Raw genomic sequence first — 26985 nt, forward strand, 5'->3', positions numbered from 1 at the left:
TCCCTGACTCTAAAAAACAACAAAAAACCCTGTCTTGATCCCTCCATCCCTGCTGTCATGCTGTATCTCTTCTACCCTTTGTGGCAAAATTGAAAAGTCCCTCTATGATCGGCACCTCCTCCACTTTCTCTCCTGAGTCTCTTCTTACAATCAATCCAGCTTCTGACCTTATAATTCCGCTGTGTCCTCTCCACAAGTTATTAATGATCTCTTAATTGCCAAATCCAATGACCCTTTTTGTCCTCATTCTTAACTTCTCTGCAGCCTTTGGACACTGTTGCCTGTCTCCTTGATACTCTGTGGGTTTGGGGGACTTCACTTTTTCCTTATTCTACTCTTACCTTTCTAGTCTGTTCGTTCCTTCTGGGTCCTTTGCTGAATGCTCTTAAAGATCACACCTCGTAACTCTAGCTATCTTGGGCCCTCTTTTCTTTTCCTTTGATTCTACTTCATTGGGTGACTTAAATGACCACCTCTAACCTGATGATTCTCATCTATCCTGCCAACTCTCTGCTGAGTCCAGTCTTGCATCTCCAACAGCCTTTCAGACATCTCCAGCAGGATATCTAGTTGACATCCAAAAGGAACTCATTATCTTTTCCCCACATCCTCCCCTATTACTGTGGAGGGGATCCTTATCTTCACAGTCCTTAATGCATCCTGGACTGTTTGCTATTTCTCACATTCCATAATCTACTACCATGTCCCATTGATTTCACCTTTTCAACATCTCTTGAGTAAGTCCCCTTCTTTCCTCCGCCAGCACCCTCGTGCAGCTCATTACCTTATACCTGAGTTACAGTAGCAGGTGGAATAGCGTTCTCAAAGTTCTTCTCACCCTATTCCATCCTCCAGTCATCAAAGGGATCTTCCTTAAGTGCATTCTGACCATGTCTCCCCTCCCCCCAACTCAATAAACTCCAGTGACTTCCTATTGTTGTCAGAGCAAATATAAAATCCTCTGGTTGGCACTCGAAGCCCTTTATAACCTGCCCCTCCTACCTTTCCAGGCTTCTAACACTTTATACTCTGAGAAATGCTCTTTGATTCAGTAATACTGGCCTGGCTGTTCCATGGACATTTCATTACTTTGCTCCAGGGAGTTTTTCTTGCTGTTTTTCCTCCATGTCTGGGACACTCTCCTTCCTTTTCTCTGACTACCAACTTCCCTGGCTTCCTTTAAGTCCAAATTCAAATCCCATCTTTTCTTGGAAGCCTTTCCCAAACCTCCTAATTAATTCCTATTTATCCTATATACATAGTTTATAGTTTATTTGCCTTCCCTTTGGGATTGTAAGATCTTTGAGAGAAAGGCCTTTTTTTGCCTTTTTTGTATTCTTAGAGCTTAGGCACATGGTAGGCATTTAATAAATGTTTGATATGATTATAAATTTAATTGTTTGAGTAACTCATCTCCCAAGTCCCCAGCAGATTGTGAGAAGGCATTTCCTAAGCTAACAGACCCAGAAACAATGCAGATTCCCCCCCTTCATTCTAAACTTCCAGAAAAACAAAAACAAAAACCAACACACCAGATGGGGCCAGATAAGGAAGGCGAGAGTTTTTAATCTTTCAAAATCTCAAAGTCATTTTGGTGTGGTAGAAGTGGTAATGTAGTTTAAAGTAAAGAAATGGACCAGAGATTTGCTGATTAATGAAAACCAGTTGTTTGATTAAAAACCTAACTTGGTTACAGAAAAATGGCATCTCCTCTCAGTTATCGGATTTCCTTCTGCCTTTGGTACGCACTGGGTCATGGAATCCTTGACTGACTCTTCCATCGGAAGTATAGAGTAAAGGGCTGAAGAGTTGGACATCAATCAGTTCCCATGAAGTAAAATCATCAAAAACCTCATAATAAAAATGAAGCCAACACAACCCAGTGATACATGCTTAACCAATCTCTTGGCTGAAGTATAATAATAATAATAATAATAATAATAATGATGATGATGATGATGTTTGTCCTTTATTTTTGAAGATCGTGACATCAGAGAGATGATTCCATGACAAGCATGTGAATAGGATTTGAGTCGGTAGGGGCTGTGCTAAGTCACCAGTCTCACTTTTTCCTCCAGAGTCATCTGAGTCCAGTGGCCAGATGTGAATCAGGATGACTGGAGATGGCCCTGGATGCGAGGCAGTCGGGGTGAAGTGACCTGCCCAAGGTCACACAGCTAGGAAGGGCAAGTGTCTGAGGCCAGACTTGAACTCCCATCCTCCTGAACCCAAGGCCCAGCGTTCTATCCACTGCAACACCCAGCTGTTCAGCTGAAGTATCATTTATCCCTATAGGTAGTAGGATGGGGTAACTGGGAATGGCTCAATGTATAGAATACTAGCCCTGGACTCAGTTGGACTTGAGTTCAAATTCGATCTCAGATACCTACTATTTGTGTGACCCTGGGCAAGTCATTTAACTCTAACTGCCCCCCAAAAAAGGTAGGCTAGATGCATTCTGCATTCATTTCCAGCCTTGGACATATCCTGTTCCTTTGCAAATCAATGGGTTTCTTTCTCATTGCTCTAAACGACTCTGCTTCAGTCATTTTTTAATAACTAGAAAATAAATAAAAAAGTTAAAATTTAGTTAAAAGCTTTTACTGGTATGGGAGAAATATCATAAAACTTTTTTAATGTGAACACATCACTTCACACAATGAAAAACTATTTACAATGTGTTGCTTGCAGTTTGGTCGCTTGTCCATTCGATCAAGTTTGCAGAAACACTCCGGCAGAAATCGCACGCATCTTGAGACAGAGGCCTGAGGATGGATCGCTTGTTTTCCTTGGACATGGGGTCTCCCAGAGTGCCCCAAGACTTCAGCGAGCACTGTCCAATTACATTCTCCTTTTTAATTATGGCTCAGCAAGCATTACTCCCCCCCAATCGTTTGTCACCCTAATACTCGGATCAGCAGAAAATCACACATCCAGAAAAACATGTCGGCTCTAACCCCCTCCCCCAACACCATTTGTCAAGCCACGCCAACTGTAATTGCTTTTGTTCAAGAAAAAACAAGTTTGTTTCTCAATGGAACTAGGATGAATGATCTGTTCTTCGCACTGTTACTGAATTATGACATCTGTTACACAAATATAGCATATTTTGGCCAGGAACATAATTTCTTTTGAAACAATTTATTCGCCTTCACACGCAGAATTGCTACGTACATTCACAGTTCTAATAGACTGTAATGAGCTATTCCAGTTGTGCTTTAAGATTTCAAATATAATTTTTTAGTGAGTGCAAAGCCAGTATCTGTCCCGTGAGCCTACAGTTGGTCCTCAAGTCATGAACTCCCTAACACCCAGGCGACAGCGCCATCAATCTCCATTTTCATCGTTGGCTTTTTCTGGGATGACCTCCAGGCTCCTCCTTGTTTTGGGGGCTGAGTCTGAATTTTCAGTGCCTGGCTTATTCAGTCCACAGGAGACAGCAGCATAATGAATTTGTTTCAGGTTCTCCAATGTCTCATTTTTAGCATATTTCAAAAGATCAGCTTGCCCCTGGAAGAACAAAGGCAAAGATATTAGTTATGGGTGCTTCTGCCACCACAGTCTGGGAAGGAGGGAGGCAGTCTGTCCACCATAACCAAAATATTTTGAAGTAGGAAGATACAGTATTTCTTTCTCTTTAGCATTGCATCCAAATGCTTGGATCAACTTCTAGAAAACTGGAGTCAGTTTTTTCCCCAAACTGTTTTTAATAGCACTTTTGAAGGAGTCTGGGAAATAAAAATGTAATCTGTCTGGGAAGAAAACTCTCCCCATGTACATCATTCCTTGACCTTTCACACTCTTACTTTTCTTTCTTGTGTTATTTCTCATCCTTCCCCCGCCCAACTTTTCTTTCTCTTAAAATTTACTTTCTGAAGCCAATAACAGCTTTCCCACAAAGGTTAAAAGTTGTTACTCATCATTTTGGGCCCTGGGAAATATTTCATAACCAAATATTTATGCCTTTTATGACCCAGTGGGACAGTAGGGTTCCCTGAGGACACAGTTTAGCTAGGACGGTGGGAGATCAGGCATGGATCTTCACTTTGGTCATCCCAAGCACAGAAATTCTGAAGCACGGAAATTCCAATTTTTGATATGGGGATGATGGTGACGTGTTCAATGGAATGTGAGAAAATGACTATTTGGTCAAACTAAGCTGTAACTTGGATCAATTTATATTTCAATAAAGGGTTCTAAAACATTTTGACTATTGTATTTCAATAGAATTGGCTTCCTTTGTAACCCTTTGCATTTTATGTATTAAGAAACATAATACTTAGAAGAGGGCTGTCCATGGATTTTACTAGACTGCCAAAGAAGTTCATGATGAAAAAAAAAAGGTTCAGACTCCCTGCTTTAATGTCTCTGTCATTTCACCAGTGTTGACACTCAATTCTACTGGTATTAATACAATAACTCTAAAGATGATCAATGTTTCACAGCACTTTAAAGCTTGCAGAGGGCTTTACTAAATATGCTATCTCATTTGATCTTCAATGTAATACTATGAAGGATGTAGTAGATTTATCTCCTTTTATGGGGGGGGGCTGAGGCTCAGAGAAGAGAAATGATTGGCTTGGTATCACAGAGCTCCTAAATATCTGAAGAAGGTTCCAAATCTACATCTTTTTTACTCTTAAATCCAATATTTTCCTACTATGCCATGATGCTTATTGAGACTACAATCTTCTCTACCTCTAAGATTCTTGTCTGTGCACTTCCATACATTCTTTCGGTAGCATCTACCAAAATGGGTTGTAAACTATTCTCTAATTCTTTTTCCAAACAAATAAACAGATAAACAAACACTCGAGTTCCCCATCTTGCCACTGCTGGAGGGATAGTGGACTACTCACAGGCTCATTGCCATACTGACCAGGACAGGAGGTTGGGCTTGCTCCATGCCCAGCCCTTTTGGACATTCTAATAGCTTCCTCCTAGGAGGATCAACTGAGTGGTGGTGTCAATACTCAATCCGCTTAGCCCATGGCAGCTTAGCCTCCTGAGCTCAAGACCTTGGTCTGACTCTTCCTCCCTGGGAGCAGGGATGTAGGCTTGTGCCAGCCTTGTTTCATGCTCACTGGAAGCTGGGGCCGCCCATTAGTTATGTCTCATTCTTGCTACATTGCTGGTCCCCCTCCCTCACTAGTCATTTGTGACCTAGATGATATTTATTTATAGTTTCTATTTATAGGTACCAATTTAGAATCTTCATAGCTGCTATTTATATTCATGATCAGTAAATGGTCATATTAATGAATGAAAAATCTAATGTTGGGCTGTCTTCCTTCATAGAAACACAATTTCTATTTCTCTCTTCTTTGTTCTTTTTCTCCTTTCCTTGCTTCCTATCTTTCTACTCATATTATCTTCCCTGCCTCTATCACTTCAATTTTTGCTTCATTTACCTGTTCTGTTGGCTCTATTGCCTTTCCTTCCTCATCCCTATCCCCTTCCTTTCCCTTTTCTGGAATAATGCCTCCCTTTTCCCTTCAAACTCTGTGGTTTACCCGTAAATTTGATTCCTAGAAGAGTCAGAGATTCTTTACATTGAGTTGCTTTGGGTGGTCCTTTCTCAAGTAAAGTCCTTCTAAGGACTTGTTGTCCAAGACACAGGACCAGCTGCAAAGAATAGAGGCAGGTAATGATTACGTGATCAGCACTCTCCCCTCCCTGGCAGCCAGCTGCAGGAGAATTGAGTTGTAGTTCCTGAGGGGACAAATTGCAGGGCCGTTTTAAGCTGCTGGGAGAGTTGAATGCACACAGTGGTGAGCTATTTACCACTTGCCATTTTTGATTTTCCTGTCATACTCAGAATCCTTTAATTAGTGACTATAAAAAGACCTCAATCTCTGGTTTAGTTTGATTGGATACTGCTTGTCTTTTATTCATTTTCTTTTTTTTTTCTTTTGCTATTCATTGAATGTTTAAAATTTAAAATATCCTTTACATCTCAAAACCACTATAAAAGATCCCAAACCGTTGTTGAATGGATGCCCAGTTTGGGGACGGCTTTGATTGTTTCTCCAACAGTATCAGTATAACGAACACATTTTAATATCTAAAAAATAACAGCTTGGCTTTTGCCCAGCGTAACTCATTACTTCTAATGTCAAACATCAAAGAAGCTCAAGGTAAGATCCAGATCTGATTTTGATTACTTCTCTCCGCTCACTTAGCCTCTGTCTAGACTAGGAAGGCAGGGCTAATTCAATGACAGGAAAACGATAATCTTAATAACTAAAAAAGCATATGATAATATCAATAGATACAGAAAAGACTTTTCAACAAAACACAATACCTCTTTCTGTTTGAAAAAAAACCCACTAGGACCTTTCCTTAAAATGATAACTAGATATAAATAAAACAAGAGCTACTGGTCGTTACATTTAAGGGAGATAAACTAGAATCCTTTCCAAAAACATCTGGGTCCATTGTCACCACTTCTATCTGTAACAGCACTGGAAATTCTGGCTATAACAGTACAAGAGAAGACATAGCTATTCGAGGAATAACCTTGTAGCAAAAATGATCAACTTTTATAGTTAATAATAGCAGCTAGCTAGCTTTACTATTTTTTACATAGTGCTTTGTACCTATGTTAATTCTAAATATGTATTAACATTCAATTAGATTTGATCAGATAAGACGATATGCTTAAAAGCCAAAAGTTAACATCAAAATAAATGAAAATAATAATCTCTGCAAATTTGAAAGATACAAAAGTAGTCTGCTGAAGTCATTGAGATTTCTTAACACTACTAATAAAAACTAATAAAATAACTATAGAATGTAGAGATGCTCGGATCTACCTACCAAGATATACATGAGAACTACATAAAAACAACTACCAACTACTCTTTAAAGAAATAATGACAGGGGCATCTAGGTGGCGCAGTGGATAGAGCACTGGCCCTGGAGTCAGGAGGACCTCAGTTCAAATTGGGCCTCACACATTTAATAATTGCCTTGCTGTGTGATCTTGGGCAAGCCACTTAATTGCACTGCCTTAAATAAATAAATTTAAAAAAATAAATAATGACAGACTTAAATAATCAGGAAAATGTTGTTTGTTCACATGAAGAGTTAAGATAATAAAATGATAATACTGATTAAATTATTTACTTATTCAATACCACACTAATCAAAGTACCAAAGGATTACTTTATAGAACTAATTCAGAGACAAAAGGATCAAGAACCTCAAGGGAAATAATGAAAAGAGGGAATGAAATGGAGGTAGGAGGGTAATAGCATTACATTTCAAACTATTCTACAAAGCATTAATTCTCAAAACAGCTTGGTATTAGGTTAAAAAAATAGAGATTAGTGAAACAGATTGGATACACAATATACCCTATATAAAAAAAAATATATATATAATGAAAACTGTTAGGAAAATTGGATAGCAGAATGGAAAAAAATTAAATTTAGGCTAACCTTATGTCAAGATAAATTCTAAATGCCTATGTGACCCTATGTAAAAATGAAAAAATTGGAGAAACATGGAAAAATTATCTATTAGCTCTATGGGAGAAAGAAAAGTTAGTGACCAGAAAAGTAAAAAAGGATAACAAAAGATAAAATAGATAATTGTGATTACATAAAATTAGAAAAAGGTTTTTGCACAAACAAATCCAATAAAGCTAAATGAGAAACAATTAATTGGGGGAAATCTATGCAAATAACATTTTCTGATAAAAGTCTCATTTCCAAAATGTACAAGAAACGAATTCAAATTTATAAGAATAAGAGTCATTTCCCAATAGATAAATGGTTTAAGGATAAAATTAAGTACTTCTCAAGGGAAGAGCCCAGGCTATCTACAGCCCTTGTGAAAAACTGCTCCAAATAACTACTAATTAGAGAAATATATATTAAAATAATTCTAACATTCTATCTCCCATCTATCAGCCTGGCAAAGATGACAAAAAAAGGAAAATGATAACTATTGGAGAGGCTGTGAAAAAAACAGGCATGTTCGTAGGCATATGAATAGGTACAGTCATTTTGGAAAACAATGAAAATTATACACAAAATGTTACTAAACAGTGACTAAACCCTTTGACCCAGCTCTACAGCTGCAAGGGCCCCAAATAAGCTCAAAGAAATAATAAATTTATGTGTACAAACATATTCATAGGAATTCTTTTTGTGATAGCAAAAAGTGGGACACTAAAAGGATGGCTATCAATGGAAGAATGATTGAATCAATTTGTGGTATGTAAATGTCAATCAGTCAGAAGGTGATGAAATGCTACTTTGCTGTAAGAAATGAGGAAACAGATGATTTCAAAGAGTCATGGGAAGACTTATATGAACCAGTGCAGAATGAAATGATCAGAAGAATAATTTACACTATAATAAAAATATTACAAAACTAATAATTTTGAGAGCTTTTATAAAACTGATAAAAATGATATGAGCATAATCTGAAGAATAACCTGAACAACACTACAATAACAAATGAATTTGAAAGCAAATGATGATTGATACAATGATTAGCTATGATTCCAGAGGACCAAGGATAAAATATACTATCCTCCTCCTGATCAGAGAAATGATATATTTAGAGTACAGAATGAGACATATATCTTTGCATACAGTCAATATAGCTTTACTTGACTGTACACATTTGTTATCAGAAATTTGTTTTATCTTTTTTTAATGCTGTATAAAGGAGAGAAAAAAAGCTTTCTATTCATTAAAAAAATAGAAAAGTGAAGGCACTATATATTTCCAACACATCATGCACTTTCCGGTTAGGTCATTGTGTTTAGTTTTGTTCAACTGTTTTACTTTGTTACAAAAGATCTTTCACATGGATTAGGGAATAATCTATAACTGTTTTTAAACTAAAATGAAAACATAAAAAAAAACCCTTTAAAAATTAAAATCCCCCCCTCTCCCAATTAATTGATTTTGAGGAGTTGTTAGGTAGTTAATTGTTTTTGGAGAGCATGCCTTATGGAGGCTCATGAACAGTACTAAAAACACCCTAGTTTTTCAGGGTTTCCCCCCCATAAAATCTTAAAGGAAAAAGTTGTGCCTCAGTGTACAATATGGGAAGAAGTCCTAGAGAAGTCATTACACTTGCATATATAAAACAGAATGTATTCTCCTTGAGTAGAAGGAATTTTTATCTTTCATTTGTAACCTTACCATAGTTACTGAGATCTAGTAGGCACTTAATCAAGACAATACTTCTTGATTAATTGCAAAGCACCCCAGTTGATAAGAAAAGGGAGAACAAATGGCAGATTTTATCCTGGAAGGCACTAGATTCAAATGGAATTGTTTATTTTTTTTAAAGTAGAAACAGCTTCAGTTCCAAACATTATGACAATGAGAGATATGGAAGACTTATATCTATGATGTTTTAATGTTGATGTTTGAGATCAACAGGAACATTATGGAAATGGACTGAGATGAGACACAAAATCAGTAACTGGGTGAGCGTGCTGCAATTGGAAACCAATAATATTCAATAACATTCTTGCCAAAATGACACCGAAAAGGGCATTTACTGAATATGGATGAGCTAGGAGTAACTACAATGAGAAAAGATGGAATAATATTTGAAAACAACACTAACAACAAATGGCTAGAAAGGCTTAATCTCCTCAGAACCCTTGGAATGTAATGCATTGGGAATAAAGTGTGTTTATCCTACATTAGGAAAGAAATGATCTACTGCATGTTCTGTTCTCTGAAAGTCCAGAGAATGACACATTAAAATGAGATTCTTCCAGTCCTTTCAAATGAATCTGCCATTAATTGAAGGTCAGAATCAGAAGAGCTGGACAACTATATGCAAAGTGAGTAGAGCCCAATGTTGCCAGAACTGATGCTTTTTTCAGACTTTGCAAAATGTTAACACATATTTAATGGAATGAAATCCCCTCAAGAACCAATGTCTAAATTCCCTATTCAGCTATTTATACCTTATACAATTTTGTTCCCTCATTGCCTCTTATCAAGGCTAGGCCTTGCATAAAGAATACCAATTCATGGGTTTAGATTGAAAACATCCCTACAACATTGTGGTAAGATGGAAAAGAACATTGATTTGGAATCAAAATACAGGGGTTCAAATCTCACCTTTATCACTTACTGGTTTTGTGACTTTGGGCAAGTTACTTCCTTTCTTCGAACCTCAATTTTCTTATCTGTAAAATGGGGTAGTTGGACCAAATGACCTCAAAGATATTTCCTTTCCACCTCTAAATGCATGCTTCTGTGACTTGGTTAATATTGTTTCCTAAGCTTAAATAGGCCTTTAGGGAATTCTGTCTGGGGACTACTCCATGTTAGGTCCATGAGTCAGCTCCATAGTTCAATGAATAGAACACTGGACTTGGAGTCTGGACAAATTGAGTTTAAATCCATCTTTGAATACTTACTAGCTGTATAACCCTGGGCAAGTCACTTCACCTATCTACCTCAATTTCCTCATCTGTAAAATGCGGTTAATAATAGTAGTACCTACCACTCAGGGTTGTTGTCCTCCATGTCCCAGAATATCAAACAATATTTGTAAAGTGCTTTGCATACCTTCTAACATTATGTAAATGATGTCAAATGATTCACTGATGATGATGTTATGAATATAATAGCTCACATTTATAATCTGCTTTGTTGTTTTAAAGAATTCAATATGACTTTCCAAAGTAAGTCATATATAAACTTTAATAACCAGTGACCTCAAGACAAAAGTAGGAAGAGAAGCAATCAAGCAATCTATAAGTTACTTCTAAAGTGTTATTAGGTACTTGGTACCTTGCCAAAATCTAGAATATTAAAAAACAAAAAGAGTCCTATCCTCAACATTACACTCTAATAGGGTGACAATATGCATATCAATATGCATATATTAGGACCATTCAAAGTAATAACAAAAGAAGCTGGGGGCCCTGGGAAAGTTCTGAAGAAAATAAGGTTAGAGATGAGTCTAGAAGGAAACTAGGGATTTTGAAGGAGAGGTGGAGCTGGAGCACTCCAGTCACAGAAGACAGAAAGGGAAGATGGAGAGGCCCTTGAGAGAACCAGTAACGTAAGTAGGCTTGTAGTGAATAGAGAAGAGTAATATGGAAGTAAACTGGAAAGATGAGAAGAAGCTGGGTTATGAAGTGATTTAAATACCAAAGAAAGAAGTTTCTAGTTTCTAGAGGAAATAGGGAGCCAAAGAAATTTAAGGAGCAAGGGAGAAACATAGTCAACTTAGGAAAACAGTAGGGAAAGGGAAGAGGGAGGAAGGAGAAAGAAGAGAGAGAGAGAGAGAGAGAGAGAGAGAGAGAGAGAGAGAGAGAGAGAGAGAGACCGAGACCATAGTATGATTGTATGATTAAAGGTCTAAGATGGAGGTATAGGATAAGAGAGTTAAATTGAATGGCTAGTGACAAGCGGACAAAACCTGGAATTCTGTTCCTCTCTCCCTCCTGCCCACTTCTGCTATTACCCCTTCCTCTCTCCCCAGCTACAATGCCTTGCCAGTTTTAGTTCCCCAGAGTTCAGATCTAATTCTTCCCTGGGGTAGAAGCCCCAGGAGAGCAGAGGGGAGTAGGGAAAAGTGTTCTACTTAATTCTGCCTTATCTAATCACCTTCTGGCTAATCCCCCTAAGACCTCTCAGAAACCAGCAAGCTCAGTTCAATTCCCTTTTTTTGAATCACTTTATTCAATCACTTTTTTCCCCCTGAACTAATTCCACTAAAGTCTCTCTCTGGCCTTCAGGTCCTAAAAATGGCTTAACTTTGAGGATAGAGGATAGAGCACTGAGGTGAAGAGGAGATTTGACCCTAAGTCCCTATGTATCTCTCTGGGAGGAGATCATAATTATTGTTTCTTCCTCTGATTCCATTTGTTTGCCTCATTTAGCCTGAGGGATATTCGTTGTCATCTCGTCATATTGCCCAAATGCCAGTGACCATTTCTTGCCAAGCCACATTACTGACTCATCTTTTTATTTGTCACACAGTCCTCTGAGAAAGCCAACATGGCAGAGTAAACTGAGGACTGAGAGATGGTGGAAGAATCGGCAGACTGAAAAGATGCTGAGTCCAGAGATGGAAGACAATATAAAGAAGGAAAAGAATCAATTGTCAGATGCTTCAGAGAGTTCACCTAGAATGAAGCTACCAGATTGGGGAAGTGGAAGCCATATTGAGAACTTTCATTCAGTTTCAGTAGTTTGGGTGGTGAAAATCATATAAAAGCAAAAATCATATTTTTTGTATATGGTTAGGCATTTTTGTAAAGGCAGCCAGTGGCTCAGTGGATAAACATTGGACCTGGAATCAAGAAGACCTGGCAAAATGGATCCACTGGATTCATTGGAAAAGGAAATGGCAAACCACTCTAATATCTTTGTCAAGAAAATTCAAATGGGATCAAGAAGGTCAGATATGATTGAAATGACAGAACAACAAATACATTTTTACACACACACACACACACACACACACACACACACACACACAGTTATTTTTGCATGTTGTTTCCTTCATTAGACTGTGAGGTCCTTGAGAGCAAAGATTGTCTTTCCCTTTTCTTTTTCTGCATGTTGATGCCTAAGGGGGCAATTAATAATTGGCAGTAGCCAAGTATAGATTTTTTTTTCTTTTTTGCCACTAAGACCTGGGTTCAAATCTTTGCTCTTGATGCATATTAATTGTATGGCAATAGACAATCATTTAAATTTATCTTAGATATCATTCAACTCCTTAAGGTCAAAAATGATACAGGTTGATAATTTGCATTTTTGAAGATTTTTTTATGCCAATAAAAAAAGAGATCAGGTCTACTGTTCCTCCCAACAAAAGGTCAACCTTTCCTCTTATAACATTCTTTTAAATTTTTTTCTATTTATTTCACACAATGAAGTTGTGACTTGCCCAGGGTCACACAGCTAGGCAATTATTGTCTGAGGCTGGATTTGAACTCAGGTCCTCCTGACTCCAGAGCAAGTGCTCTATCCACTATGCCACTTAGCTGCCCACTTATAACATTCTTTATCTTATCTTGGGCTATTTTGCTTTGCCTCTCATGAAACAACGCAATGTGACATAGAATTAGAAACTAGGGAGGTTCCAAACTTAGTTCTGCTATTAATTTCAAAGCACCCATTTCAAGATAAGCTTCTTTTTGAAGTTGGTGAAGAATTCAGCCCTTCATGTCCATTTGTCCCTCAGAGAATATGTCCAGCAGGCCTAAACTGAGGCTTAGTCCTTAAAAGATGTTTCTCAAATTCCTACAGTTCATATTAATTTAATCAATCAATGGATCCTATTTATATTGCATTTTTAGGGTTTACAAAGAGTTTTTCTCACAATGGCCCCATGAAGTTGTTGGTAATTAAAGTATTATTGTCCCTACAAATAAGAAAACCAGGGTCCAAAAAGGTTAAAATGACTCACTCAGGGTCCTCCAAGAAGCCACAAATCCAAGTTTGCAATGGAGGTCTTCTAACTCCAAACCTAAAGAGCTCTCTGATCCATGCCATGCCTCTAGGAGATCCAAAGTTCCCTTAATATGTATACTTTTTCAACCAGCAGATGGTCTTTATGTGTTACTATGGCCCACAAGATCCATCAAGCATCAGAGCTAATCTAAATGGTGGTAAATGTATATTTTTAGTGCCTTTAAACTATTTTCTAACAGTCCATTTTCTCTGTCCTGGGCAATTTACTGTATTTTATTCAGTAGAAACAGAGGAAAGGGAGCAAGACATGGGGGGACATCATGGGAGTTACCCAGACAGTCCTTTATAAATGGTCAGCTAGTATCATCATTCTCTCAACACACAAAGCTAACAGGCTGACCATCCCATCTTCTGCCTGCCCCAAATGGCCGTTCTCAATGAAAGCACCCAATGCTCTCTGTGAGTCTGTGGAAGCTATGTGTGTAAGTGGGGGCTACTCATGTAATTCATACCCTTCTTTCCTTTTATTTTCTTAACAGAGAAAGATTTTCAAATTACTCAAAAGAAAAAAAGTAGTACAGCCAGAGATTTAAAGATGTGGAGACTGACGTAAAAATAAGTTAAATATAAATCATGGTGAGTCAGAAGAGAAAGTGAGGAGGAGAAACACATATTCCTTAGTTCTAATCTTGGATTCTGATCAGTAAATAATGCTACTGGGTATAATGGAAAGAGAGTGTGACAAGGAGACAAGCCAAAAGACAAAAGCATTAGTTCCAGCTCTACTCCTAATTAAGCTGTGTGACCTTGGACAAATCATTCAACCTCTCTGAGTCTCAGTTTTCTTATCTGAACCATGACAGATTTGGACTAGATCATTTCTAGTGGCCCTTCTTGCTCTAAATGATTCTAATCATTTAATTACAGAATAAATCTCCTGTAGAGAAGGGAATGGAATTCACAAATGACTAGCAGAGGAAATTCAGACACAACTACTTTTTAAGGTTAAAGTTTAGGGCTTTAGAGAAACCAGGGCTTCATTACTACTGTCAGAATTTGGATTTAACCACAGGTCAACCCAAATTCTCTCCAAAAATATCAACTAAAAGTGTAAAGTGTATACAAAATGTTTTTCTAGGTGGGTGGGATTGGTCCTGCTTTATGATTTCTTATTCTATTTAAATAAAACTATTCTTCTATGTTCCAATTAAGTCAGTCAAATAAATTAAAATCCAAAAGAGAAAAGTCAGTCAACTCTCAGTTATTTAAGACCTACTGTGCTAAGCTCTAGATCAGACTATAAACTAGAAAGAATTTTAATTAAGAAAACAAGTATAACATAATTCTAAGACAAGGTGACAGTAGGCTCTTAAGTGTTTAAAAATGCACTTGGTTAATAAAGAGAAAAATGTAATGAACAGATCAATTTTCAGGGTGGAAAATGGCTATTAACTTTACAAAGATTGGTAGTGGCTTTGTTTGGAAAAGAGACTGGGTGATTTTAGATGATTGAGAATTTTATATTTTAATATATCCTTAAGCCTTGTACCTAGTAGGCACCTGATAAATATTTGTTGAATTGAATTGAATTAACTATATCCTGTGACTGCTGAAAAACTAATTTCAGTTCAGGCTGTATTCATGGCAGCCACTTCATGGATCCTAATAGTGTCATTGAATGTCAGCTGGTCAGACCAAATGTAGGGACTCAATTCTGGGCATAATATATTTTAAGAAATATAGTGACGGGGCAGCTAGGTGGTGCAGTGGATAAAGCACCAGCCCTGGAGTCAGGTGTACCTGGGTTCAAATCCAGCCTCAGCTGTGTGGCCTTGGGAAAGCCACTTAACCCCATTTGCCTTGCAAAAAAAAAACCCTAAAGAAATATACTGACAAAAAGTGGTTATGCAGAGAAGAAAGAACCCTTACTTTAGACCAGACCTTTAACCTCCCTGGGTCTCAGCTTCTCCATTTTTAAAATAGAGGAAGATCAGCTAGATTACAACTAGGTTCCTTTCACCTTTACATACACCTTTGTTTCTACCATGGTCTATGGAAACCGTTTCTTCTAAAAAATAGAAAAAGGAACCCTTGATGTTTATCTTGGAGAAAAGATGATTAAGGTAGGTTTAACAGCTTCTTCAAATATATGAAGGAGTATTCCATAGACAGCAAGGTAGTTTAATGCTATATTGCCCTTGAGGTCAGGACAAACATTCATTCAAAGGATTTGGATGTCCCTTCCAACTGAGCAGACCATAACCCATCCCACTTTCTGTCCTGGAAGACCTTTGTTCAAATCCTACCATAAGTGTGCCACAGAAAGTCTAGAATAGAGCCAATGGAGTGAAATGTTAAGAAGATAGACTTCAATTCAACCTTTTAACTAGGGATAGAATGATGGTCCAAACTTCCTCTTAAGGCAGTGACTTCCTCATCAGTGGAGGCACTCAACCAGCTGCTGTAGGTCCATAAGTCAAGGATATTTTGGAAGGGAGTTTTACAATGGTTGGGAATTTGATCCAGATGAATTCTCAGGTCTCTTCTAGTATAATGAATCTATTATTCTTTCTCATGGAAAATGGTCAAACATGGTGAAATTTACATGTAGATGTTTCTACAAGTTACAAAACCAAATGAGAACAATGAGAACAATGCTTCTAATTTATACTGATAACTATGACCTAATTTTTTGTTTTTGTTTTTGCAAGACAATAGAGTTAAGTGACTTGCCCAAAGTCATACAACTAGGTAATTATTAAATGTCTGAGGCCAGATTTGAACTCAGAAAAGTCCTGCAAATCTAGGGAAGGAAAACAAGTCTAACATAACCCTGGTATAGGCTGATAAGAGAACAGGAACTGTTTTGTTCTTGTGGTTGTTGCTATTGCCTTTCTTTGTATCCTTGATGTTTATTACAGAGTTGACATCTAGTAGGTACTTCATTGTTGACTTGACTTGAAGAGCCTTGAGATTGTGTAGAAGGAACTGGAAAAGAACTTGGTGGGGAAATGATAGGTCTTCCATGTCAGAACTATGACTTCTGTTGAGGTCATACATACTGGGGATAGTCATCCAAGGGGTTCACTAAAATTATTTGAGGTAGGCCTACTCTACCCTTCAACAGCTATGGGACATGTGAGTCTTCAAAGTCATCCAGACCAATCATCTTATTTTAAAGATGAGGAAAATGAGGCCTAGAGCAATTAAATACCTTGCCTAGGGTCACACAGCTAGTAAGTATTTGAGATAAGTTTGAGCTTGGATCTTCTTTACTCAAAATTCATCATTCTATCCATTGTACCACATACTTGATGCACTCGTCAACAGAACAAAGAGATGAGGCTACCATATTTGGAGTATAGGAGTCTTTGGTGACCTTTACCCAAACAGTTTCAGGAGAGAGATTGGTAGAAATCATATTGTAAAAACTTAAAGAAAACGAATATATAAAGTAGAAGCAGCAAGTAGAGATAAATTTTTTGGAGAAGTTTAATGAGGGAAGGAAGATGAAAGACCAAAGAATCTTAAAGGAAAACTCATTTTGCTGATGAGGAAGCCAAGGACCACAGATGCTAGCGACTTGTCCAAGTTCACAAAAGTGGTAACAATTAATTAATTAATTATTAAGAAGGCTTTGCTTTCTTTCTACCATATCAAGTAGCTTCACCATGCTGAGAGCAGGAGTTAGGAGAGGTTCTGGTTTTGTTTTTTTAAATCAAGGCTCAGATCTCATCATGTTGATAGATGGAAGGTTAAGAATTACCTAGAGATAGACACAAATGAAAATGTAGGAGGAAATTATTGAGAGCAAAGGACAGAACAAAGGACCCAGACAGATGAGAATAGCCTTGGGAAGAAGAAAGGGATACCAGTCTTTCTGGAAGATGGAAAAAGAGAAGGGGCAGCACACTCTCCCAAGTATCAAAGCAGTAGAACAAGGCTAGTTAGCAAGTCAGTCAACAGTGAAACCAAAATTCATTTTCATTGTGAATTTTGGGATTGCTGTTTACCGAGCTGTAGCTCATTGGACTTGAAACATAAGATTTAGTGATAGAAGGAACATGTGGGAGAAAGGGAGGAAATGTTAGAAGAAATTTGGAAAGTGATTTCATTGATTAAGTGAAAAGGGTTTGATATGGGAATAGGGAATTTAATTTGACAGGGAAGAGGGACTTTGTATGAAATCAAATAAGAAAATGATTGAGTCATAGGGACAGGAGACTGAACTTGAGGGGTGGGGAAAGGAAATTATAAGAGGCAGCTGTGATAATGTCTTCACAGTCTGGAATTCAGCAGAGCAGAAAGCCACAAAGATGAAATGGTTGAGAGGAGCTGGGCATTTTAATTGGCCCAAGTCCTGAATGAAAATCACTCTGGTGTATTATTCTAGTTCATAAGACTCCGAGCTTCAAGTACAAACTTCTGAGACAAAACAAGAGAAAAGCTTTGGCTCACACACCACACTCTTCCAAATTATCAACATGATCCCAGAGGTCAAAGCACTGTACCAAGCCCCCCCCCCACTTCCCCCCCTCCCCTCCTCCTTGATACAGAATAGAGCTCAATTAAACAAAGGATGATTTAGGCTTTACTAAAACAAAAACATCCTCTAAGTTAGAGATCTGAGAAAGCAAAATGGGCGGCTTTGGGACACCATGGGGTCCTGTATTTGGAGCTGAAAGTTGGAAAAAACTATTAGATCCAACCCTTTTGGTTTTACAGATGAGGAAACTTGAGAATCAGTGAAGTTAAGGGACTTCTTTAGTGTGACATAGCTAAAAAGAGGCAGAATTGGGATTTGAACCAGTATAAGTGGGGTCTCTAGACCAAAAGCTATCATAACTGTCTAAGTCAGGGGTTCTTAACTTGGAGCCCTTGAGCTTGTTTTATTTTTTAAATTATTTTGATTACTATATTTTAATATAAATGGTTTCCTTTGCAATCCTATAATTTTATTTTATGCATTTAGAAACGTTCTTTTGACAAGGGTCTTTAGACATCAGACAGAGGCTATGATGTAGATGAACTAATGGATGAAGTGCTGTGTTTGCAGTCAGGAAGATCTGAGTTCAAATATGGCTTTTAGTTATTCCCTAATTGTGTGACTTTGAGCAAGTCACTTCACCTCTGTTTGCCTTAATTTCCTCAACTGTAAAATAGGGATAATAATACATCTACCTACTAAGGTACTTTTATGGATCAAATGAGATAATATTTGTAAAGCACTTAGCAGAGTGCCTGGATCCTATATAAGAGACCATCAAAAGGGTTCATCACACACAAAAAGGTAAGAATCCCTGTTCTATTGCTCATATTTATTGGAGGCTCAGATAGGAGGATTTCTAAGGGTTCCCCTCGGATTAGGTGACCTCTAGTCCTTTCCAGTTCTGAAATGCTGTCATTCTAGGACTCAAAGGATTGGCACTTCTGCGGTATACCAAGGACCCCTATGCTCATTTCCCTTCAATGGGAAAAAATACTAAGGCCACTGCTTCTATCATTTAAACTGTTCAATTATATCTGAGTAAGTACGGATTAGGTTGGGTTTTTTGGGCAGTTATAATCATTATTCTCTAAGCAATAGCAATCACTTCATAATCAAACCACAGGGACCTGGTTAACATTAAAATATGCTGCAAAATAGATGGTGGAATGGTTGTGAAATCTACCCAACACCAACTAATGGGTCCAGTCTACTTGATAGCCCATGATACCCTTATAACCCACAAGCAGGTTCTTCACTTGATTGGGTTCCAGGCTCAAGTGGCCAAAGATGTTCAAGGATGAGCATGCAGAGCAAGACTAGTGCTTAGAAAAGCAGTAGGGACAACTCTGGACACAAGAGCAGAGAAAATCCCAGGTTACCTTGAGGATAGTGATGTTCCAGGTAAAGCTCTCCACTGCTTTCTGAAGTTTCCTCTCCTTCAAACCTTCCTTTGCCCCAATGGTGTGCAAGTGTTCATGGAACTCCATGGCTGTAAAGAAGAGAAGCAATCAGTAAGTTCGGGATTTCTGGATAACATTGAGGCTTTCCCAAGCACAAGTTGTTTTTATAATAACAAAGCAGACATGAAGACAAGGCTGCCCAATAACTGTTATTCTGGGCTAAGAGGGAAGAAAGAAGTTCAAATTTCATCTTGAACTCTCTCTTTCAAATCACTTTACATCTACTAAGCAATGATTGTACCTGGTGCCCAAGGATGGAGGAAAAAAAGGGTTCCTGCCTTCAAAGAGTTTACCTTCTATTTATATTGCCTTAAGGCAATTCATTCCTTCAGCACTAATTAAGACCTAAGGGCTAGAAATAGAAAGAAAAAGAAAAAACCATGAACAATTTCTACCTCAAGTTGCTGAGTGTTTGAGTTCAAATTTGAACTCAGGTCTTCCTGATTGCAAGCTACCTGATAATATCTACAACCTTGAATGGTTGTTGTGAAGATCAAATGAGGTGTTTTATGTACCGCATCATACAACTCTCAACTCTTCATATTTGATACTAGAATTTGCAAATTCAAAGGCTCTAAAATTAATCCCAAAAAAAGTTTGGGAAAAGGGAAGTTAGGGTGGAATACATTTCAAGGAGATAATTGTGAAGACCACAGAATTTGATGGTTTGTTGTTAAATATCAATAGCATTAATTTACAGCCATAGCTACATGTAGTACTTTTACATTAGAAATATTGAAAACAATTCTTTTGCAAAGGATTCAAGCAAGCTTCCTTTAGAAGCTACATCATCTGATTAACTCTCATTATCATGCACAAAATTAATTTCTGACACAAAAGTTTAATTACCTTTAGAATGATAGGGGATTTTTACTGATGTTGGCAATTATGCAACAGATAACAGGAAGCCTACAAGTCTTAAAATGCCTTAATAATTTATGCTCCTAAGCTTTGATATTCCTCCAGTTTAATCTTCTTTAAGTAATTATGCATTTTCTCCTAAATTTTCAATTATGTCAGCAGAGAATCATAACTATTTTAAGACAACCACCTGATTACTCAGTGTCAACAATACTGACTGTGAATTTCTTATGAATACCAAAAGGAAGACCTGTTTGGAACAAATTGCCTAACTCTTAATACTACACTTTGAGCCATGCTCACTCATTAGAGACATACAAAAGAGCTGGCTTGGCACAATATGCATGGTCCAGGAAACCATCATGGATATAGAGACAAACAGAAGGAACTCCTACAGATAATCCAATGAGAAAGAGGTTTCTTATCAGCTTTTGCCCAGAAGTTATTAACCTGGAGCCATGTTGACTAGTATTGAGAAGCTGTCCCAATGCTAATGCTGTGAGTAGCTGACAAATGTGCTAGAAGGATAGGAATCTTGAATGATCCCATGGCCAGAATGCTCATTGGAACTTCTACTAATAAAGAATTCTATTCCTTCATTGGTCAGGCACAGTGGTTTTTAAGTTGCCTTTTGTGAAAGTCTGGGTATCTACCTCTCAAGGTTCAATTCCTGTAGGGACTGCCACAACGGAAGCAAGTTCTAATCTTATATGCTCTCAGTTGAGAAGAAATCTCAATTTCATGTGACACATTCCTTGCAAATTTTACATGATCCAATGAGTGCCAACCACTAACAATACCAACAATGGCTAATACTATCATTACTTACATAGCACTTACAAGGCACTCATTTAAATATTATCTCTCTTATCTTTATCACAGTCCTGGACTATAGATGCTATTATGAGGACACATTTTATAGATCAGGAAAATAGAAACTAAGTGATTTGCCTAGAATCACAGAGGCAAATCCTAAACAGAATTCAAACTCAGATCTTTCTCCTTCAAGTTTGACACTATCAACTAATCTCTGTAGTTGACTCTTTACATGTAAACAAATAGAAAGGATTTCTGTTTCTAAAAATGTTGATTTCTATTTCTAAACTTTTTAGGATAGATGAAGAAGAAAGATGCTATTTTTCTCCACTGACAGTTAATAAAATTATTGATACTTTGTTTTGATACAATAAATCCTTACTAATAAGACACCTAAGCAACCCTTTTGGAAAATCCATGTCCTGAAAAAATGTTAAAATTCTTCATTTTTAACTACAAGACATGGAACCTTTAATCTTAGCATTAATGTTGACCATTTAACTAAACCAGAATTGCACTGTTTTTCTATGTTGTCTTTATATACACTGTGGCAATCACCATTCAGATTTTATATTTCTGGTCCTGCTTTCTTCACTTTTCATTCATTTTCCTATGCTTTTCTGAATTTCCTTACTCCTCATTTTTATTCATATCATAAAATTTTATTACCTTTTTCTACTCCCAAGATATCCCTTTAATGTTCTTGACTTTTAATTCTTTCAAATGTATTCTATTCTTATTTTATTTGGTATAGTTCTAGATCTGTAAACTAATTTTGATAGTATTTTTACTGTGTTAGGATGTTGGATTGTCTAGTCAAATCAAGTAAAATCAACGAGCGTATATAAGTTGCTTAGAGACCCATTATGGGTCAGACACTATGCTAAAGTTTGGGGCAACAAAGAAAAGCAGAAAGAGTCCCAGTGAGCAAGCAAGCACAGTTTAATGTGGGAAACAATATGCAAATAATTATATACAAATCAGATCCAACTAATAACTTGTGTCTTCTTTTATTTCTGGAAAAACTGTTTTATAGTTTATTTGCTTAATTGCTATATGCCTCTTGATAACTTGATAAATTAATTTCTAGAAATATAATGCATTGTGGTTATATTAAAAGGAATTTTTCTTCCTATCTTTCTCCAAGGTTTTATTTTTACTATGCAGAAAAGTTGATGATTTTTGTGGATTTATTTTGTAGCATGCTACTTTACTAAAGTTATTGTTTTGATTAATTTTTTCATTAATTATCTGAAGTCCTCAAGGTACATCTTTATATTGTTTGCAAACAGATCATTTGTGCTTCCCTTTTGCCTATATTCAGTCCTTCAATGTATTTTTCTTGTTTTATTGCTATTTCTAATATCTATAGCACTTATGTTAATTCCAATTGCTATATCTTCTGTGGGGCAGGCTTTATATAAGTCAAAATAATACCTGAAAATTCTTTAAATTGTCTACAGAATATAATTATTTTAAAAAATTATAGCTGAAACATGACTAATATGGAAATCTATTTGCATGATTGCACATGTGAAATCTATATCAAAGTTCTTGCTTTCTGGGATGAGACAAAAGAATTTAGAGTTCAAAATTATTTTTTAAAAGGTGAAAAACTGTTTCTATATGTAATTAAGAAAAAATAAAACAATCCTTTAAAAAATTTAAAGTTATAGCTGAAAAGGCATTGAGATTTTTTAAAAATGAAAGTAGTCTGTATTATGGAGCAGATGAAACTGAGATTCTTATAATGGAAAAAGAGAATGAAGCTTTGATTTCTCAACATCTGGTTAAATTATCTGATCATGTGATAGGTTAATAAAACTTGTATTAAGTATTTACTACAAAATATGTCAAGAGATGAGGATACAAATACAGGCAAAGAAGGCATTCCGTGCCCTCAAGGAGCTTACATTCTAAAAGGGAGGTAGGATTTCTGTTCAAATAGAAGAAAACAAAAGCAGGTAATAATTTAACAGGCAGGAAAATTGTGATTTGTGGGAAAATGTTCCTGAGAAAGGTTCACATACAAGTGACATTAAAAGATATTTTTTCACATAGATAAATTCTGTCTATTATAGAATGATTTCCACATATCTATTGATATAACTGTGTCTTTTAATTTTCATTAACCTGGTTAATTGTGTTTCTAATTTTGAACTATCCTTGCATTCCATATATAAATTATCCTGGATCGAGTAAACAAAATTTTTGTGTTATACTGCTTATAATCACTTTTCTAAAGTTTTATCTGACATTTTTACACAAATATTCATTTGTCCTATCTGTTGATAGTTTTATTCTTCTTTCTTCCCTGATTTAGTTATTAGATATAGGTGGAGTTTAATTCTCAAGAGTTTTGAGAATATATATAGCGTAAAATTTTTTTTTTTTAATGTTTGATGTAAGGGCTTGCTAGCATTCATATACTTTTGGGAAGTACAAGAGAACAAAATATAGAGAACATAAAACAATATGAATTGGTTACAAAATCTGAAGCCTCATAGATGATGGAAAACAATATGAATGGACAGAAGACCAGAATGTAGGACTAGCAACAATCCTTCCTTTCTATCTTGCTACTATGGAAAACTCACTGGTGGTGTCCACCTGCATGATTGTAGTCAGAGAGATAATAGTGCAGAATTTCTTAAAGGAACAACCAATAATGCAGAAATAACAGACTTCCTGAAGACCATCTGCATTTTGAAAGACTTATTAATGATCATCTGTAATTGTTCAAGGGCAATAAAATTCATAGACACAACATATTTCTTTGAATTAAGGAGATTTGTGAGCTAATTTAGCCCAGAAAGGAAAGCTAATCTTTTGAACTTAACTCAGAGATAAAACAATGGAATTTTGATAATTTTTTTTGCAAGACAATGGGGTTAAGTGGCTTGCCCAAGGCCACACAGCTAGGTAATTATTAAGTGTCTGAGGCCGGATTTGAACTCAGGTCCTCCTGACTCCAGGACCATGCTCTATCTACTGTGGCCACCTAGCCACCCCTTGATAAATTTTTTTGCAACATTTTAGGGGTGGTACAGAATAGAAGCAATTACAAAATGAACTGATTTTCTCAATAGTTTTTTTTTCCAATTTTTCTTTCTGAGTTTAATTTGGTAATTAAATATTTTCATAGATAGTTCTTCATTTTATTTTGTTGGTTTATAAGCTGGTATGGTAGAACTAATAATTTTCAATATCTGTTTTTTCTTTTGCTATAACTTTCCTACTCTCAATTTTTTTGTTTTGATAATATGGTTTTCCTTTCTAAATTAAATTTGCAGATTTGGGGGTATTTATTTCATTGTTTTAATTTTATTTATTATAATGGGCTTTTCCTTTGATTTCTTCTTTAATATACTCATTCTTTAAATTCATTTAAATCTGAATTCTCTACTCAAATTTATCAAATTTATTATAATTTTGTATTGTATTATATTCTATAAAGGATGTATGTAATACTTCTGTCTTTTGAATTTATGTTCATATTCTAGTATATGAATTTTTTTACAAAAATATAGAATAATCCTAAAAAAAGACTAGATATTCTATTTTAAATTTGAGGTTCCATCAATCTAATCTTTCCAATATTCTGGTCAGATTCTTTTTTATTTTTCTGTTCGACTTTTCTATGTTTAAAAGTAGAAAACTGAGTTGTCATAGAATTTTTTTAATATATTTTTCTTGAAATTCAACTAGATTTTCCTTTAAAACCTATGCTATTTTTCTCTTTTAGATAAAATTTAATATTACTTTATATGACATCATAATTGTTCTTTTTTTGGATTCAATTGAAAAAATTCTCTTTTTATACCTCATTTTAATCATGTATGATTCTTTGTGCTTTAATAGCATTTCTGTATGGAGCAATTAAGCAAATTTTATTTTCTATTTCATTATTTTGCCACTTCTATTTAATGAGTAAGTTTACACCGTTCGCATTCAATGTTTTGATTAACTTTTTTTTTCCTTCAACAAATCCTCACATAATATTTCTTCTTTTCCTTTCCTTCTTTTAAAGAGAGCAAGGGAAGAATGATAACAGAATTATAAAAATGCAATTTCTATTGCACCAACAATTAAATTCTAAACCTCCTTTAAACTTGCTTTTCCAAGTCAAAATCTGAAAAACTGGGTTTTTCCCTTTTCCTGCAGAATCAGTTTTCTACAGCTGAAAATGGTTTTATTTAAGATCATTCCCTTCCACATCCCACCACCCTTCCATGTATATCCATCCTCATTCCTAATCTCTTGCTTACTTTGTTGAATTTCTATGAATTTTATTTTTATTATTTACTTCTATGACCTTTTAAAATCTTTGCTTTCCTCATATTACATTGTTTTCTTTCCTTTATCTTTGCTGATGGATAGTTTTGGATAATTCTGATTGTAACTTCTTGGTATATGATCTGTTTCTTCTTGGCTGTTTGCAGGGGCGTGCTGGCAAGTATTTAACAACCAGCTGTCTGGAAAAAATGTATACACAATATACTTTTAAGTTTAATCTGAATTAACATTTTTCTATCACTTTCTTAAAAGTTAGACAACAAAACTAAATAAATCAAATCCTTATTTGTAGTGTTTGCCCATTTCAAAGATATATGTGTTCTCAGTGAAATTTTAACAATTGACAATTAGTGATCCAGTTCAAGCTGGCTTAAGCATTCCCCTACTTGGAATATTTTCTCTTTGATCTAGAATATTTCAAGCTTGAAAATCATATTTCTGAATAAATTAAAATGGATAACTCTCTCTAGTAATGACCTGTGGATTCATTCTAACTTCACGTTAACTTCTTCTTCCACAACTTATGGTTAATTGTTTTTTAATGGTTTCCTGAAATGTACCTTTCAGTTTTTTATGATATTTATTATGTTCTGGGTTTCTGATAATTTTTAGCTTTCCTCAATGGACCCAATTTCATAGAACAGTTATTTTTTAATAGTAGCTTCTCATGTATTATCTTCTAGTTTTATCTTGAGACTTCCCTCATATTTTTTTTTTGTATCATTGAATTTTTGAGGCCCATTTCTCCCATTCATTTTTTCAGGCTTCAGTTCTAAGCCATCAATACTTTGTTTAAATTTTTCATTAAAAATACAAATGCGGTTTCTAAGTTTTTTGTTCAGTTCTATTATTTGATCTTCTAGTCATGCTTCTAGACATCCTCTTTTCAGACATTCCATTTGCAGTTATTCTCTCTTCATTTTTATACTAGAATTTTCTTACCCTGTAGTGTTTTTTTTCATGGTATTAGGAGTTTTGCTTTGATAACTCATTTCCTCAGGTTTTCAATTGTTTCAGTGTTATTATGTTGGATTTTTTTTTCTATAGTGGCTTCCTAAAGTTTTGCCTTTTGCCTAATTCTTTTAGATTTTTTAGATTTCCCTCAACCCCCATGGTTTATTTGGTGTATTTTCAGTTACTATGATCTGCTATAAGGAAACTAGCCTCTTACTTGGTCCTCTGACCTGAAAATTCTCCCTTCTGTTTCAGATAGTATCAGAGCAAGCCAATATAGCTTCACTACCTTTTTTATCAAGGATTTCTCATTATCAAGGTCATGTATAATTCATGAAACAGATTTTACTGGTGAATCAACTTTCAGGTTTTTGAGGAAAGAAGTAGAGACTAAATCTGCTTCAACCTCTCCCAGTTCAGAACTATGGGTCAGAGAAAAGAGCAGAAGGCATTGACAGGGACCAGGAAAATGGAAATTGGTCTTCTGGTGTTTTTTTTTTTTCTATGGGAATACAAAGTAGCAAATAATGTCTTCCCTTATTTTTAAATTGTTTTTCTTCCATCAAGGGGTACCTTTCTGTCTATTTTCGGGTGATGGTGGATACAACTTTTTACTCAGTTATCTTGTTAAAAGACAGACACAACCTTTGACTCACTGTCTTGCTGAAAGATAGCTCAACAATTTGAA

General features: G+C 35.9%; 1 protein-coding gene across 5 annotated transcripts in view; it reads right to left on the bottom strand.

Moving 5' to 3' along the window:
- Positions 1-3122: 3122 nt before the first annotated feature.
- The window catches only part of PLCL2 (phospholipase C like 2), a 317611-nt gene continuing 293748 nt past the window's right edge, over positions 3123-26985 (bottom strand). For all 5 annotated transcript variants that reach the window (XM_074195739.1, XM_074195735.1, XM_074195738.1 and 2 more), the window contains exons 5-6: positions 19290-19399; positions 3123-3510 (exon numbers count right to left, since the gene is read on the bottom strand). In XM_074195739.1, coding sequence (XP_074051840.1) covers positions 3328-3510; positions 19290-19399 — 293 coding nt within the window. In that variant the 3' untranslated portion in view covers positions 3123-3327. The remainder of the gene's footprint in view (positions 3511-19289; positions 19400-26985) is intronic.

Source organism: Macrotis lagotis, chromosome 7 (assembly GCF_037893015.1).
Source record: "Macrotis lagotis isolate mMagLag1 chromosome 7, bilby.v1.9.chrom.fasta, whole genome shotgun sequence".
Taxonomy (NCBI): Eukaryota; Metazoa; Chordata; class Mammalia; order Peramelemorphia; family Peramelidae; genus Macrotis; species Macrotis lagotis.